Source organism: Rhinopithecus roxellana, chromosome 19 (assembly GCF_007565055.1).
Source record: "Rhinopithecus roxellana isolate Shanxi Qingling chromosome 19, ASM756505v1, whole genome shotgun sequence".
NCBI lineage: Eukaryota > Metazoa > Chordata > Mammalia > Primates > Cercopithecidae > Rhinopithecus > Rhinopithecus roxellana.
In genome coordinates this window covers 41795304-41812866 of record NC_044567.1, presented here as the reverse complement: position 1 = coordinate 41812866, position 17563 = coordinate 41795304, and the positions used below count along the sequence as shown (strand labels likewise).

General features: G+C 38.8%; 1 protein-coding gene across 6 annotated transcripts in view; it reads right to left on the bottom strand.

The window, feature by feature from the left end:
- AP2B1 (adaptor related protein complex 2 subunit beta 1) overlaps window positions 1-17563 on the bottom strand; it is a 141022-nt gene that overhangs the window by 93933 nt on the left and 29526 nt on the right. For all 6 annotated transcript variants that reach the window (XM_010385198.2, XM_010385204.2, XM_010385199.2 and 3 more), the window contains exons 6-9: window positions 9993-10183; window positions 7746-7967; window positions 7093-7213; window positions 6872-6967 (exon numbers count right to left, since the gene is read on the bottom strand). In XM_010385198.2, coding sequence (XP_010383500.1) covers window positions 6872-6967; window positions 7093-7213; window positions 7746-7967; window positions 9993-10183 — 630 coding nt within the window. The remainder of the gene's footprint in view (window positions 1-6871; window positions 6968-7092; window positions 7214-7745; window positions 7968-9992; window positions 10184-17563) is intronic.

Sequence of the window (17563 nt, the reverse complement as noted above, 5' to 3'; positions counted from 1 at the left end):
ATTTTCAAAGAAAATTATCATCTCAACCATACTGCTTTAGTTTAAAAAAAAAAAATACTACCAAGGCCGAGTGGCATGGCGCATGCCTGTAATCCCAGCATTTTGGGAGGTCGAGGCGGGTGGATCACCTGCGGTCAGGAGTTTGCGACCAGCCTGACTAACATGGTAAAACCCTGTCTCTACTAAATACAAAAAAATTAGCCAGGCATGATGGCGCATGCCTGTAGTCCGAGCTACTTGGGAGGCTGAGACAGGAGAATTGCTTGCACCTGGGAGGCGGAGGTTGCAGTGAGCCAAGATCGAGCCATTATACTCCAGCCTGGGCAACAAGAGCGAAATTCCGTCTCAAAACAAACAAACAAACAAACAAACAAACAAACAAACAAACAAACAAAAGGCCAGGTGCTGTGGCTCATGCCTGTAATCCCATCACTAGCACTTTGGGAGGCTGAGGCAGCTGGATCATGAGGTCAGGAGTTCACACCAGCCTGGCCAAGATGGTGAAACCCTGTCTCTACTAAAAATACACAAATTAGCCGGGCGTGGTGACAGGTGCTTGTAATCCCAGCTACTTGGGAGGCTGAAGTAGAAAACTGCTTGAATCCAGGAGGCAGAGGTTGCAGTCAGCCGAGATCGCACCACTACACTCCAGCCTGGTTGACAGAGCGAGACTCCGTCTCAAAAACAACAACAACAACAAAAAACTACCATTATAGCCAGGTGCAGTGGCTAGTGCCTGTAATCCCAGCACTTTGCGGGGCGAGAGGTGGGTGCATTACCTTAAGTCAGGAGTTCCAGACCAGCTTGGCCAACATGGTGAAACCCCATCTCTACTAAAATTACAAAAATTAGCCAGGCGTGGTCACACATTCCTGTAATCCCAGCTACTTGGGATGCTGAGGCAGAAGAATTGCTCGAGCCTGGGAGACAGAGGTTGCAGTGAGCCGAGATCGTGCCACTGCACTACAGCCTGGCTGACAGAGCGAGACTACGCCCCCACCCCCACCAAAAAAACTACCATGACAGTAGTATGGCAGAGGAGTAGGAGTGACATCCAATCACTGTATATACAAAAAGTCCAGAAACAGAGAAACACACACACCCATCTTGGACAGCCAGGAGATAGAAATAAGAAGAATAAGTCATCATAGGAGGAAAGAATAAGAATTAAAGAATAAGCCAAAGTAGGAGGTCTTTAACTGAAGTTCATGGATGAGTGGAGATAGTAGAGGGTGTCTTTAAACCTATTGAAATGAAATTGCCCAATTTTGTAGGAGCTGTCAAGCATATTTTCCAGCGAATGGGTCTACAACTTCCATTACATTTTCAAAGTTACACGTGATCCAAAAAACTCCAAAGTACTGTAGTACTCGACAATTTACCAATTTTGGGGCTATGAAACTTAAAAGTCTATGGCATTAGATAAACAACAATTTTCCATAGCCTACAAGTAATCTATAAAATGGAGTTTTATCTGTTAATCTTTTATTAATGAAGATAATATGAGAGAACACAAGTGAAAAAACAAATGTGCAGAAACTATAAGTGATCATTTTTTAAAGAGAGAGATACCAGAACAGAGATCCTAAAAGTCAAGGACCAGCCTATCATATATTACAACGTACTATAATGGGTCACCCCATTATGTGCCTCCTGATAAGATATAACAGGAAGTATAGAGAATCACCTAATAAGTATTCTTACTAAAAATTCTGAACAAGAAAATTACCAAGCCTCTAGATTTAATTATCTAAAGAGGATGGAGGAATAGATAGAATAGCATCACTAAGATACAACCAGCCAAATCCAGACTCTGGGAAATTCTATAAGCCTAATGACCCAGTTCCTTCAATACCTGGCACCAAAATAAGTAAGTAAAAAGGCTTAAGAGACATATTATTCAAATGCAATGTGCAGACCTGAGATACGGTCTCACTCTGTTGCCCAGGCTGGAATGCAGTGGCATGATCTTGGCTCACTGCAACCTCTGTCTCCCAGGTTCAAATGTTTCTCCTGCCTCAGCCTCCCGAGTAGCTTGGATTACAGGTGTGCACCACCACCACGCCCGGCTAATTTTGTATTTTTAGTAGAGATAGAGGTTCACTGTGTTGGCCAGGCTGGTCTCGAACTCCTGGCCTCAAGTGATCTGCCCACCTCGGCCTCCCAAAGTGCTAGGGTTATAGGTATGAGCCACTGCGCCCGGCCTAGACCATATTTAGATTTTCATTTGCACAAACAAATTGTAAAAAAGACGTTTTTACATAATTAGGGACAATTGAACATGGACTGAGTATTCAATAAAATTAAGAATTATTGTTAGTTGCTGGGCATGGTAATGTGATAATATATTTTTTAAAGTATCTTGTCTCTTAGATATACACACTGAACTACTTGAGTAAGATGATATATGGGACTTGTATTAGCATCCCACCCACCTGAAGGAAGAGGAAGAGGGAGAAGATAAAACAGAAACAGTAACATCAGTATTTGTTCAAGATGGGTGATAACTACACAAGATCTCATTATTCAGTTTTACTTTATTGTATACCTGAAAATTTCTGTAATAAAATCTTTAGAAGTGCTATAACAATCTAAACCACTATAAGCAATTTAATAAAAATAAAATTGCACCTTGAGATCATTTATATGAAGTCATAAGTCATATATAGGACAGTTCTGTTGTACCATGAAATGATTCTGCAGTCCTTTTTTTTTTTTTTTTTTTTGAGACAGTCTCGCTGTGTCACCAGGCTCAGTGCAGTGGCGCAATCTCGGCTCACTGCAACCTCCGACTTCCTGGTTCAAGCGATTCTGTCTCAGCCTCCTGAGTAGCTGGGATTACAAGTATGGGCCACCAAGCCCAGCTAATTTTTGTATTTTTAGTACAGACAGGGTTTCATCATGTTGACCAGATGGTCTCAATCTCCTGACCTCGTGATCCACCCACCTCGGCCTCCCAAAGTGCTGGGATTACAGGTGTTAGCCACCGCGTCCGGCCGATTCTGCAGTCTTTTATGTAGTTTCGTCCTTCTTCTGATTCTATTTATGTTCTCTATTTTATTCATTTTCAGCTACTAACTCCTTTGCTGTTGTTGCAACAGCAAAACAGTTGGAAAAATTTAAATATGCTATATTTAGTAATATTATAATTGTTACATTAATAAATTATGTAGTATGTAGAATATGGGCCACTGTAAGCATTGAATTACCATAAATTAGTAATACAAGTAAGTGCTTAGCACAGTGCTTGATATAAAGATCATATTTAGTAAATCCTTAGTATTATCATTAAAATGAATACAAATAAAAGAATGTTCTTCATGATGTATAACATCTGAAAAACATTTATGTCAGGGATATTAATTTTCTTTTTTTTTTTTTTTTTTTTTTTTTTTTTTTTTTTTTTTTTGAGGCGGAGTCTCGCTGTGTCGCCCAGACTGGAGTGCAGTGGCCAGATCTCAGCTCACTGCAAGCTCTGCCTCCCGGGTTTACGCCATTCTCCTGCCTCAGCCTCCCGAGTAGCTGGGACTACAGGCGCCCGCCACCTCGCCCGGCTAGTTTTTGTATTTTTAGTAGAGACGGGGTTTCACCGTGTTAGCCAGGATGGTCTCGATCTCCTGACCTCATGATCCGCCCGTCTCGGCCTCCCAAAGTGCTGGGATTACAGGCTTGAGCCACCGCGCCCGGCCTATAGGGATATTAATTTTCAAAGAAAATTATCATCTCAACCATACTGCTTTTGATTAAAAAAAAAAAAACAAACTACTGTTAAAGCAGTATGGCAGAGGAACAGAAGTAAACATCCAATCACTGTATAAACAAAAAGTCCAGAAACAGAAAAACACATCCAAAATTCAGTATATGATAAAGACAACATTTCATAACAGTAAGGAAAGAACAATGTGTTCTGGCGTTTGATCCACTCTACTCATATCTTTCACTAAAATTATTTCCCGGTTGATTAAAATTACCCTTAAACATATAAAACAAGGGCTGGGTGCAGTGGCTCACACCTATAATCCTAGCATTTTGGAAGGCCAAGGTGGGTGGATCATGTGAGGTCAGGAGTTCGAGATCAGCATAGCCAACATGGTGAAACCCTGTTTCTACTAAAAATACAAAAATTAGCCGGGCGTGGTGGCGCATGCCTGTAATCCCAGCTACTTGGGAGGCTGAGGCAGGAGAATCGTTTGAACCCGGGAGGCGGAGGTTACAGTGAGCTCAGATTGCACCATTGCACTCCAGCCTGGGAGACAAGTCAAGACTCCATTTCCCCATCCACCCCCCAAAAAACATATAAAACAAAATCACTGCCATAGAAGTAAAAAAAAAAAAAAAATGGTAAATTTTATATAACTGTAGGTGAAGCACAATTTTCTAAGTGTGCCACTGAGGAAAAAAACTGACTGAGAAAAGCTGATACAAAAATCTAAACTTCTGTGAATCAAGAAAGCAAAAGAAATCTAAAGGACAACAAACTGAGAAAACAAATGCTAACTAAAAGAAGGGTTAACATCCCAATTACAAAAGACTTTAAAACAACAATGTGGAAAAGATAACATATCGGAAAAAGGTGCACAGGACATGAGCGAGCAAGTCCCAAATGGCTAATAAGCACAACTGTTACGAAAAAATGTTCACTTCAACTAGAGTTCAAAGATTTAGCTGCAAGGATACTCCTTACACCAACATTTGGAAAAAGAGTAGAAACAACTTTAAGGTCCTATAATAAGGGATAAAGTTACAAATTCAGTAAGTTATCAAGTAATCACACATTATGTCTATAAACCAGAAACTAAAGATGACATAAATTTTTCTTTATAACGTGGATCAATGTCCATGATACAGCATGCAAAAAAAAAAAAAAAAAAAAAAAAAAGTAGATTATAAAACAAAGTAAATAAATAGCATTTGTGGAATGATTTCATTTTTATTAAAAAATACATCTTTGTATGGAACACTATATAAACAAGGATATAAAATGACATCTACCAGATCACGTCCACTGCATATCTGAGAGGGTGAAACAGAAGGCGGGGGAAGCGGGGTACTCTATTTTTTGTTTAACTTATTCTATAATTTAATATAACAAACAAATATGGTTTTCCTAATAGGAAAAATATGTATTTTGTCTTTAAGAATGACACACAAACCAATATTTTATTCTAATATATAAAAATTAGAAACAGTAAAGACAAAAAAACCAGAAGACTAGGAAGTCAAGAACTCCCGGTCTTAACCTAATGCCTTAACCTCTCCCCTTTTTAAAACTGAAAAGGACCAGGAGAATGTTTACCCCTGAAAGAAACAGGCAAAAGTTACTGAACAAAAAATAGTACTATAGGATTGCTTTTTCAGTGCTATTTATTTGCTCAACAGCTTGTTGCTTCCCAAAGCTATACAGAAAGTTCATTACAATTCTTATGCTGCTGATTCTTGTCCCATGGATGAGTTAGTGCAAACAGGCAAATCATGGCCTCTCCTGGCCCAATTAACTGTTTGGCTTGGCAACTCTGTCAAACTGAAACCAAATTGAAAATCTTCATGGCTGAAACAGTTATAGGAAAAGTTCTAAGGTAAATCCGGGTAATCTGAGATGAGAGCACTAGATAAGACAGGATTCCTGAAGGGTGACCTTAAGTTTCCTGAGAAAGTTCATTCTTCACATCCTGTCATACTCCCACCAAAGCACGCTTAGTCAAAGGAAGAAGTGAAAGTCATCAGAAGTCTTTTCCAGAAGACTATGGAGAAACTTTCCATTAGTCACAATATATGACTAACAGCCTTGAGGAATCTAGATGCTTTGAGAACACTTTCTAGTAATTCCAGGGCTAGAAAGTCTCTTAACTTCAGAATAAGATATAATTTTTGTATTACTGTTTATAGCTTTGTCAGAGAGGTCATAAGACAATGGCAGTCTCATAGAAGAGATGGCTATGTACACTAGTGAAGAGAACAAAACCACCTTACTCTTAGGCTACCAAAATCTCTCTGAAAATTATCTATATTAATACTAAGTAGACAGCTAGTAAGATATGTTAATGTAAAAAGAAAAGAAAAACAAGTTGTGATGTGTGGTGATAGTGGTAATAAAAAGGATGTAACATATCAAGATCCAATAAAAAGACTTTCCCATTTCTCCAATGAAGAGAAACAAGCATATTAAATATCTGAATCAAGTGAGCTAGCAGAACCAGGAATAGAACCCAGGATCAGCTAACTTCTTGCTGTAACAGCCAGTCTACTAAATGATTTATCAACAGAAACTATATAAAGCAGCACTAAATTGAAAAAAACAAGGAAGGCCAATTAGTAGCAGGTATTTCATAGAAGATCCTCTGACACACATCTGCCTCCTTTGTTGCTATAAAGTACTGGTTAGGCTGGGCATGGTGGCTCAGGCCTGTAATCTCAGCACTTTGGGAGGCCGAGACGGGCAGATCACGAGGTCAGGAGATCGAGACCATCCTGGCTAATATAGTGAAACCTCGTCTCTACTAAAAATACAAAAATTTAGCCAGGCGTGGTGGTGGGCGCCTGTAGTCCCAGCTACTCGGTAAGCTGAGGCAGGAGAATGGCGTGAACCCGGGAGGCAGAGCTTGCAGTGAGCCGAGATCACGCCACCGCACTCCAGCCTGGGCGACAGAGCGAGACTGTGTCTCAAAAAAAAAAAAAAAAATTATTCTCTCTGAGAAGAGAGTCTAGGTAGGGAAGGGAGGAACCAGAGACAGCTGCTTTCCATCAAAAATTATTTAACATTTAAATGGTGTGCTTTATTATTTTGATAAATTTAAAAATTATTTTAAAGAAAAAAGTGAAGAGAACTCTCAGAATCCCCAATACATGATCCTAACTACCATCAGACACTTGCCTCCACCTTGATGGCACAACGTCCAATGGCCCGCACAGCTTTTCGAACAAAGTCAACATCTACCTCTGTGGCATATTCCTTCAGTTCTGCCAGAACCTGTTAAATGGAGGAAGTGGTTAATCATTAAGGATTCTCAAATAGCAATATCACAGCCTAGCTTCTTTAAAGGCCAGACCTTAAGAGCTAAATCATTATCAACTTGAGTCTGCATAAAGTCTGACCTGAGCAATGTTGGCTTGAGATGCCAAACGAATCATGATGTCCAACTTCTCTAGTTTAACATAGATGGGATCATTGTACTTCACAAAGAAGACTTTGATTTCCTGCTTCAAGATTTCAGGCCTAGGGTACACAGAAACAGAAGAAAGGAAGGTGAAGGCATATACTGATACACCCTTCTGAGACTGTATTAATACCTAATCTGTGCCTCTCTGCTCTCCTCTCGCTCCACTCAGGAAAAAAAAAAATGCATAAACTTCCTCTATATGCCTCTATTCTTATCAGTTCCACTTGGCAGATTATTTTTATCCTTTTTAAGCATCAGGGCACACGTTGCCATGAAGTACTGCTAAAAGAACAACAATCTGGCTCTAAACTACAACCTGAACCATATCAACCAGGCACTAGACAGTGTATCAGAAAGAGACCCTTCAGAAAACAAACTGGACTGTGGAGCAACACATGGCATTTATTATAGAAATACTGTGATATCAACTGTTAGCCTCCTGGTGCTAGGCAAGTAAGTTGTTCTGCCATATAACATTTTCATTTCCATATATTAAAAAGAGATTAACACTAGCCTAATTAACATTAACATTATTAAGCTTAATGCAAAATCACAAACACTTTAATCAACACTTCACTATTTTCCAACCTTTTCTGGACAATTAAGTTGATGTTCCTCAGGGCGACATACTGCACTTCTGGCTCCCCAGACAGCAAAGTGACAAGTGGAGGGGCTAATTTCTTCAGCAGCATATTGTAGTAGTCAGAATCCTTAGGTAACAATTCTAGAAACTTCATTAGGACTTTTACTGCTGAAAGCACCACTGCTGAGTTGGCATGGGATAGCCGGGGAGTTACCCGCTCACATATGCTGAGGGCAAAGAATGAAAATTAATATCATGAATTATAATTTCTTTGCTGAATTCATTCTATAAGGTAATAGGTCAGAGTTTAATGGCCCAAGTATGAAAAAATTCAAGAATTAGTTAGAAAAGTCAAAGCTCCATGCTTAGGTAAAACTGGGATCCGACAATGCAGAAGCCTCATTCTCAGCAAATTACAGGCAGAGCAGGGACATCAGAAGACTTCAGAAAACCAGCAATAAGGGATGTTCAAACTGGAAAGAAACTAGCATTACCCAAGACACTTGAGCTCACACCATTTACCTTCTTGTTTTATAGTCCTCTTTGTCTCCCCATACTATGTTAGAGCTCCCTGCCTCTCAGCCCATTTCTACTCAACCTATAGGAAGTCAAATTAAGCATTCTGAGAGTTATTTCATAGGAAGAGCCAGCAACCCAGTTATGGCTGAAGATTTCATTGTAAGATACAGAAGGAGGCAGGTTGGTAGGGAAAACAATCCAACCTCCTGTCTTGAGAATAATGAGAATAAGGGACTCTCTGAAAAGGGTTTGTTTTTTAAATAGCAGGACACCACTACTATATTTTCCCATCTCCCCCCTCTCCCAGCCCCTGCCACCTACACTTACATGCCTCATAAAATGTTAGATATTTAATTATCTGTTGAGGGTTCTTTAGAAATTAATCCAATTTTGATAGCTTGGGCAACATAAGTAGCTAACTTACTGTATTAAAGAAACAAGATAAATAGGCGGTGTTTCTCTTTTCCTCCTATTCCTGACTTCCTTTGGATCTTTATACAAATGCCACCTTCTCAGTGAGGCCTTCCCTGGCCATCCTTTAAAAATAAAATACAACCCTTCACCCCTATATGCCCAGCATTTCTTAGATTTCTTCTCTACTTTACTTTCTTGTTAGTACTTATCACCATCTCACATACTACATATTAAACTATCTATACATACTATATATTATACTATCTATACATGTTATATATTCCTACCCCCAACCTTCAGAATAAGTGATCTCAGAGGGCCATGACTTTGTTCATTGTTGTATCCTCAGGGCCTAGGAACACTACCTAGCACATAGTATGCGCTTAATAAATATTTGCTGAGTGAATGAATGAATGTGATGTCAATGGCCAACAGAAGAAAACAAAATTCTCAGTAATTTCCAGACTGTATTTGTACTTTCAATGATGGAAGAAACTATCAGAGTGAGCTTTAGTTCAGTCTAGAGGGACAATTTCCCAGATAAGTGAAGATCACTTACATTCTACCTAGCTTGGATATCAGCTTCAGCCAGATCAGTTCTTATCTACCATAATTAAAATATACCAACTTTAATGAAGAGTCAACATTTCTTCAGAGGTAACTTTGCCTAGTACAGTGCCTGCATATACAAAATGCTCAATAAAAATTAGGGATAATTCCAACTTTGTAAACTAAAGTGTATGTATGTGTAGATGAAATTTAGTAGTCAATTTCTAATAATCAAAGAAAATTTGCAACATTACATGGTAACAGGCCGAGCAGAACAATCTAGGTGTGCCTTCTAAAATCTTCAAATTCAGACTGACATTGTTTCCATATCTAATGGAAAGCAGGATATATTTTGCTGACTTTAACATACTCTCTCTCATACTGAATTATACATACAGGTCAGTTCGATAACTAATATGAAGCTACTTTCTATGTATCTAATAGAATGAAAAATCTGTCACTGCAAAGAGAGATACTCAATAATCTTTGCTGGCCAAATGGCCAAGAACTGTTGCATGGGAGATGTAAGAAAATGAGAAAGATTTTAGCAGAAGTAACTGTATGAAAAACATACATTTCTTAGAAACAGTTTTGCATAGTTTATTCCACCACCTAAAATATTCCTAAATCCAATGAGAAAATACCTTGGAGATAGCAACATCTACCCCAGAAGCCACTGACCTTCCTCAACTGATTTATTGTAATAGCAGACTCTAGAACTTACAGAATCAGGCAAGACTATCAGAAAGTAGCCAGGAAAACAGACTGACCTCTGAGCCTCCCGATCATCTTTAGGGTTGTAATTAGACAGGCAGTCCAGGATGAAAATCTGGCCCCATTCAGTGCACTCATTTAGGGCTGTCAGCAGCTTATTAATGTTCTGCGGGTTCAGATCAAGTAAGTTGCTGTTTGGGTGAGACTCACTGATTTCAGATAATGCTGCTACGGCATTAGCCACCACCTGGAAAAGAAGGGGATATGACCTTGATTCACCAAGAACAGTACAGCTACAGACAAACACTTAATCAGCCTTCTCTGGATCACTTCACGGATCTCAATTCATAACCATTCCTGAACATTTTACCTAGTCAGGTAGAAACAAATAAACCACTTCAAAACATATATTAAACCACCAACAATATTATATATAGTGGTAAGGCAACCCAGAATTAAAACAATTCATATATTAGCAGAGTCACACATTATTTAATAGTAAAACATACATTAACCATGTTAACGGCACTCAAAACTTTCAAAATCAAGACATATGAACAGCATATGAAAAAGGGCGAAGTCTAAATATGAAATACGTACATTAGGCAACAGACAGAAAAATTTAGGCCAAATAATTCTACAGTTGTGTAGCTGTATGGGTTTGGGGGAGGTGACACCATCAATCATGCCACGAGTCTTAGAGTAAGAATATGTGGGCCTGAGACCCTAGTTCACTAGTATACAATGCTGAGAGAATATGTAATCTCTGTGAAACTCAGTTTTTTCATCTGAAAATGAGATAATTTAGTCCACCTCACAGATTAGTTTCAGTTTGAGGATAAAACCAGATGACATATGTGTAAGTGCTTTCTACAAAGTCTTACGTAAATTTAAGGTGGTTGGTTATATTACCATAATTCATCAAGTGTAAGCTACAGTTTTTCACATTAACATCTTTGAAACTGGGTTGCATTTTATAATCAATGGCCTGTCAGTTCAATAGGAAGCATTTTTCTTTCTTGGTAATACAGAAAATAATAATACATCTTATAATTAGTGGCATTAAAGATTCAAAGAAACACAGTATTTCAAATGTATCCTTCTTTCTGAGTAGGGTAAATGAAAAATTGCTACTCTGTTTTTTTTTTTGAGACAGTCTTGCTCTGTTGCCCAGGTTGAAGTGTGATGGCATATCTTGGCTCACTGTAACCTTCGTCTACCCAGTTCAAGGGATTTTCCCACCTCAGCCTCCCAAGTAGCTGGGATGACAGGTGCACGCCACCATGCCCAGCTAATTATTGTATTTTTAGTAGAAATGGGGTTTTGCCATGTTGGCCAGGCTGGTCTTGAACCCCTGACCTCAGGTGATCTGCCCGCCTCAGACTCCCAAAGTGATAGGATTATAGGCGTGAGCCACCGTGCCCGGCTGAAAATTGCTACCTTACGCTAGAAAGTACACTTGTATCCTGACTCACAGATCTGGGAATCCATTTAGCTGCAGGAAGAAAAGTCAACACTTTATCAAAATTACAAATTAATTCTATGAAATCTACAATGGAAGAACATCTAAAGTCATTTAAAAGTTGAAAAAATACTAAAAAAAAAAAAAAAAAAATGCATACATACAAAATACTATATATTGTGGCCCTGTACAAGTAAATTAAGACCATGTTTTGCAGTGAGGCTCCCAGTTGCTGACTAAAGATTAGCAAAGTGAGGCTGAATATAAATACTCTCCAAGTATAAGTTGGCTGGGCGTGGTGGCTCACGCCTGTAATCCCAACACTTTGGAAGGCCGAGGTGGGTGGATTACTTAGGTCAGGAGTTCGAGACCAGCCTGGCCAACATGGTGAAACCTTGTCTCTACTAAAAATACAAAAAATTAACCGGGCATGGTGGTGTGTGCCTGTATTTCCGGCTACTCAGGAGGCTGAGGCAGGAGAATTGCTTGAACCTGGGAGGTGAAGGTTGCAGTGAGTGAAGATCACGCCACTGCACTCCAGCTAGGGTGACAGAGCGAGACTCCATCTCAAAAATAAAATAAATAAATAAATATTCTCCAAGTATGAATGAGACATGATAGCAGACAGCTTCAGCAATTATATATATTGGAAAGATTCTCAAAAATGTAAAACTAGTTAGTTCTTACTGAAGTCCCTTAATAAAAACTTGAGAAATGAAGAATTGTATGATTACCATTTTGTTAGCAAGGGAAGAAACATAATGACTACAATCTAGCGATTGATTTTAGTATTCACATTATCTGTATAATCTTCAGATTATCCCAGCATATGATTTTATCTAGAAGATACATGTCTAGAGAATGTGATTTATTTAACAAATATACTTACAACAATATCCATTATTATGTAAAGGATAATGATGCCACAAATGCAATCATCTCAAGCTATACTTTGGTGATCAGAACAAAGATGCTAAGATGAAAAATCAAAGACTCACTTGGTAAATATGGTTACAGATATACTATTTTATTCTTGTTAAGACCAATAAGGAAAACTTATCTAGCCCGCCTACTGGATGGTAACATGTGTGAGGCTCTTTTCTGACTTAATTTTTGTTTGCTAACTCTATCATCAAGCATGAGAAAAGCCATAAAGAGAGAAATAATAATCCCTTCTATGTGCTTCACGTGCAGGGAAGATATTTTATTTCCCTTGCACAATGTACTTAGTTGACCTTACTATAGTCCAAAGGATCAAAGTATCATATCAGAAGGCCAGATGCCTGTTTTGATCTATAGATGCCAACACACGCCCAGTCTTGGTTACCAGTTGTCTGAAATAAATGACCACTTATGTCAGTGAAACTCTTCCTATTTTTTAAAAAACAAAAAGATTAAATATAAGGTCTAGTAATAGGAAACACAGACAAAGAAAACGAGGGAATGGGGAGAATTAAAAACAGCAATGGGAAGAAAAAGAACAGAAGGATACTAAACAGAATGAGCAATTAGAAATCCTCTGTTATTACAGGCAACTAGAAATTAAACCAAGTGTATAATGCACCTAATGAAGTGTATGGTCTGATGTTTAAACAGGCAACTGCCACTTATCATCACATTAAAACAAGAAACGAAATGGTGAAAAGTCTGTCTAACTTAAGGATCCAGAAAGATCAGATTAGAGGATTGTTTAGCAAAGCCTGGAAAGAAAAAGAGATCACTGCCAAATAGTGACCGTCCAGAGGAGATGCTACCCTATCCCTCTATACCGAAACTCTAATGTTTCTCTAAAATTTCTTGAAGTTCCTTCCATCCTATCTCTACACTTTCATCTCCCAATCTCCACAGTCAGACTGTTACATTTTCAGCAATATACTGAGGCAGGCTCACCAGGCAGCGCTCTCAGTTTTCCTGGTCCGTAAGCCAAGTTTCTCTCACTCTTCAATGAAAACTTAAAATAAACCAGTCGCACTGAATCTAAAGTAGCTAAAGAAAAAGACTGACTTTGAGACAGCAACTGGGTGGCTAGAGTATACAGGACAACTCACTTGTCAATGTTTATACTGTTTCTTTGGAATTCTGTACTACGAACATATATTGTTTAGTTTTAAAAATAAACTTTAAAAATAATAGACTGAAACTTAAGATTTACTTCCTCTTCCTCCAGAGTCTTCTCTAGACAATAATATCACAAAGTACAAATCCAACCCTTACAATAACTGCCTTGACTTGCCTGTCTACTAAGACACAGGTGTGCTTCTTTCATTTGAACTATTACTTTGATTTAGAACTGTTAACACAACTATGGGTAACACTTCTCCTGACAGAAAATTGGCATTTCTCTTAGGAAATACTGACACAAAGAGAACGATGGTCTTTTAACTACCATTTCAGAAAAATTAGAGTTTCCAAGAAAAAAAAATTGCATTTTTTTAAAGAGACAGGGTCTCACTCTGTTGCCCAGGCCGGAATGCAGTGGCACTGATCACAGCTCACTGTAATCTCAAATTCCTGGACTCAAGTGATCCTTCCACCTCAGACTCCTGAGTAGCTAGGACTACAGGCTTGCACCACCACACCCAGTCAAGTTTCTTAATTACTTTTTTAGAGATGGGGTCTGGCTATATTGCCCAGGCTGGTCTTGAACTCCTGGTCTCAAGTAATCCTCCCAGTTTGGCCTCCTAAAGTGCTGGGATTACAGATGTGAGCCACCATACCCAGTCAAAAAAGGGAGTTTCTAGAGAAAGTTTTGCTTTATTTTTTATTTTATTTATTTTTTTTTTGAGGCGGAGTCTCGCTCTGTCGCCCAGACTGGAGTGCAGTGGCGCAATCTCGGCTCACTGAAAGCTCCGCCTTCCGGGTTCACGCCATTCTCCTGCCTCAGCCTCCCAAGTAGCTGGGACTACAGGCGCCTGCCACCTCGCCCGGCTAGTTTTTTGTATTTTTAGTAGAGACGGGGTTTCACCATGTTAGCCAGGATGGTCTCGATCTCCTGACCTCGTGATCCGCCCGTCTCGGCCTCCCAAAGTGCTGGGATTACAGGCTTGAGGCACCGCGCCCGGCCGAGAAAGTTTTGCTTTAAAAATTAATTTTAAAATAGAATTTCCTTGGGGTTTGTTTGGTTGGTTGGTTTCAAGAGACAGGGTCTTGCCTGTCACCCAGGCTAGAGTGTAGTGGCATAATCATATAGTTCACTGTAATCTTGAACTAGCAGATGGGACCACAGTGCATGCCACCATGCCTGGCTAATTTTTTTTTTTTTTTTTTTTTTGGTAGAGACAGGGGTCTCCCTATGTTGTCCAGGCTGGTCTCAAATTCCTGGCCTCATGCAGTCCTCCCACCTTGGACTCCCAAAGTGCTGAGATTACAGGTGTGAGCCACCATACGGTACCTGGCCTACAAATAGGGTTTCTTAAGAGAGCTTCCTCAGCATAAGTTGATTTATAAAAAGTTGGCATCTAGATTACAAAGGGACACATCTGCAGCATTAAAAAAAAGAAATCCTTGGCCGGGCATGGTGGTTCACACCTGTAATTCCAGCACTTTGGGAGGCTGAAACAGGTGGATCACTTGAGGCCAGAAGCTGGGATCAGCCTGGCCAACATGGGGAAACCCTGTCTCTAATTAAAATACCAAAAATTAGCCAGGCATGGTGGTGCATACCTGTAATCCCAGCTACTTGGGAGGCTGAGGCACGAGAATCACTTGAACATGGGATGCAGAGGACGCAGTGAGCCAAGATCACACCATTGCACTCCAGCCTGGACAACAGAATGAGACTATGTCTCCAAAAAAAATAAAAATAACAATAAAACTAAAAAACTAAAAAAAAAAAATCCTTTATTCATCTTGCCTCCCAATTACGGTAAATTCTATTCTTGGGGAGACTGCAACTAAACATTCCCCACCCCTCACATCTCCTCAAAGAGCTAACCCAATTATGTATACTTTACAGATACAGATATTAAACACAAACATATATATAAAAGCAGCATATGTAGATGTGTAAAATCATACTCAATCCTAGACAAATCTTTCTCTGCCTTAATTACAGACCTCTCTGCAATATGATTATTTCCTTACGGACTTGTGGAGTCTGCTGATTTTTTTTTTTTTTTTAATAGAAACAGGGTCTCGCTATGTTGCCCAGGCTGCTCTCAAACCCCTGGCCTCAGGCAATCTTCCTACCTTGGCCTCCCAAAGGTGTGAACCACCATACTCAGCCTGAATTTTTAAAGATAAGCAATTTGTATTTTTACTTACATTACACTAACAGAATGAGTTTTACAGAGATAAAAACTGGAATAGCTAAAATGTATTGAACATTTACTTTGTGCTATTAATCCTCATAACAACTCTGAAGTAGCTGCTACTAAAAGTCACCTATTACAGGTAACAAAACTGGCTTAGAGAAGTTCAGTGACTTGCTTAGGGTCAACACAGCCAGAAAGGGATTCCTGCTTGAATCTGAACTCAAAGTCTGCATCTGATTCCAGTGTCTGAGTACTAATACTTGGTCTCCAGCATTTATAGAGCTTACAAGACTTGTGAACTTCAACTAAGGGAAGGGAAAGATTCAGAGTAGGGGAGGATAATATAATCCAAGCATTATTTCCAGCAAAGGTGACATGTAGATTTATATACAAGGAGAAAAATGTATCCTACTTTATATATTTCAGAGATAATCATATCCTGACAGTACTTAAAGAGGCAAAGATTTACTACCTAGCTATAAAATATGATTTATGATCTATACCTGTCTTATATGCAGCAGTTGAGGATAATAAAGTTGACCTCATTTTGTTAAAGAAGGAGTGAGCTGGTACAGTAGGTGTGGTTAGAATAAAAATGACCCTGTAAAAAAAAGACTCTCAAAGGAAATCTAGATTTAAACTGCGAGTGAAATATCACACACATAAGCTCACTTATGAGGAATCTCTCACCCATTTCCCTGTCTCTTTAAATGATTTTTCACCCTGCACTCTAATTTCACTCATTTTTGTGGCCTTGGAACCTAAGAAACTTACCACTTTCCAGTTCAGTGACTTCTTCCTGTTAAGTAAATTACTACTTACAGGACTTTGACTTCCAGCAATGACCTTCAAGGTCACACACTATGAACAGATTTATGCTTCAGTTTTTCTGCTCAATTTACAATTATTTTGGCTGGTATCCCTGAAGACTTGAATAAAGTGAAAGCAGAATAACTGACTAAAATTATTATGAGGAAATACACAGGTGGTTTACATATTTTTGTTCTCTTCTAAATTAGCAATGGTTTAAAATATTGCTATCTCCTTTATAGAATGACCTCAAATGCCATGTGAGGCACAGGACAACATATTTTTTCTGAGAGTTTCAGTCATTATTATCTCCGCAAGGAGACAATGACTGCAGTACCAGTCAAATAAGTACAACTTAGAGCTTATACTTTAATCCAAAACACTGTCTAGAATGCCAATATGCCTGCTACATTACAATCTAGAATATTCCATTTTTTCCCCATCTTCTTCCTTAGAAGGAGAGGTAAACTACCTAGTGAGTCAACACATCTCATTATGAAAAGAAAGTCTGATTACATAGTAACAAGGTTTACAAAAAATAAAGTTCATTACTTAAGTGGTTTCAGATATGATTTAGCAAAATTCAAGTACTCTCAAAGCCAAAACACTACAAATAAATATCGATAAACAAACAAAAGGCATGCCTCTAACCATCACAGTTATTTGGACCATGGCCCCTAAAATTCATTAAAGCAAGCTGCAACCTGAACAAAATAAAACACTTATTATCACACCACTTATGATCTCCCCATTTCTAAGAGTAAAGTATTCTCCAGCCAAATTACAGCCTTGAGGTCATTTTAAAGAAAAGTGACAAATGAGCCTTGATCTACTGGTAAACTACCAAAACAACACACAACAGATCCAGTTTTCAGGAAGTTGCTGTTGAGAACTACTTTAAACGTACAACCTTGAATAATTACCCTGTAAAAGTAGTAAGTAGTACTATTAGCAGATTAAGCTTCATTTGTAGGTAAATTGCCCTCAGAGCTTCAAAAAATTTAATCTTTAAAATTCTTCATCCTAAAAGTTTTAATCTTAATCTTTTTTTTTTTTTTTTCAGACGGAGTCTCGCTCTGCGGCCCAGGCTGGAGTGCGGTGG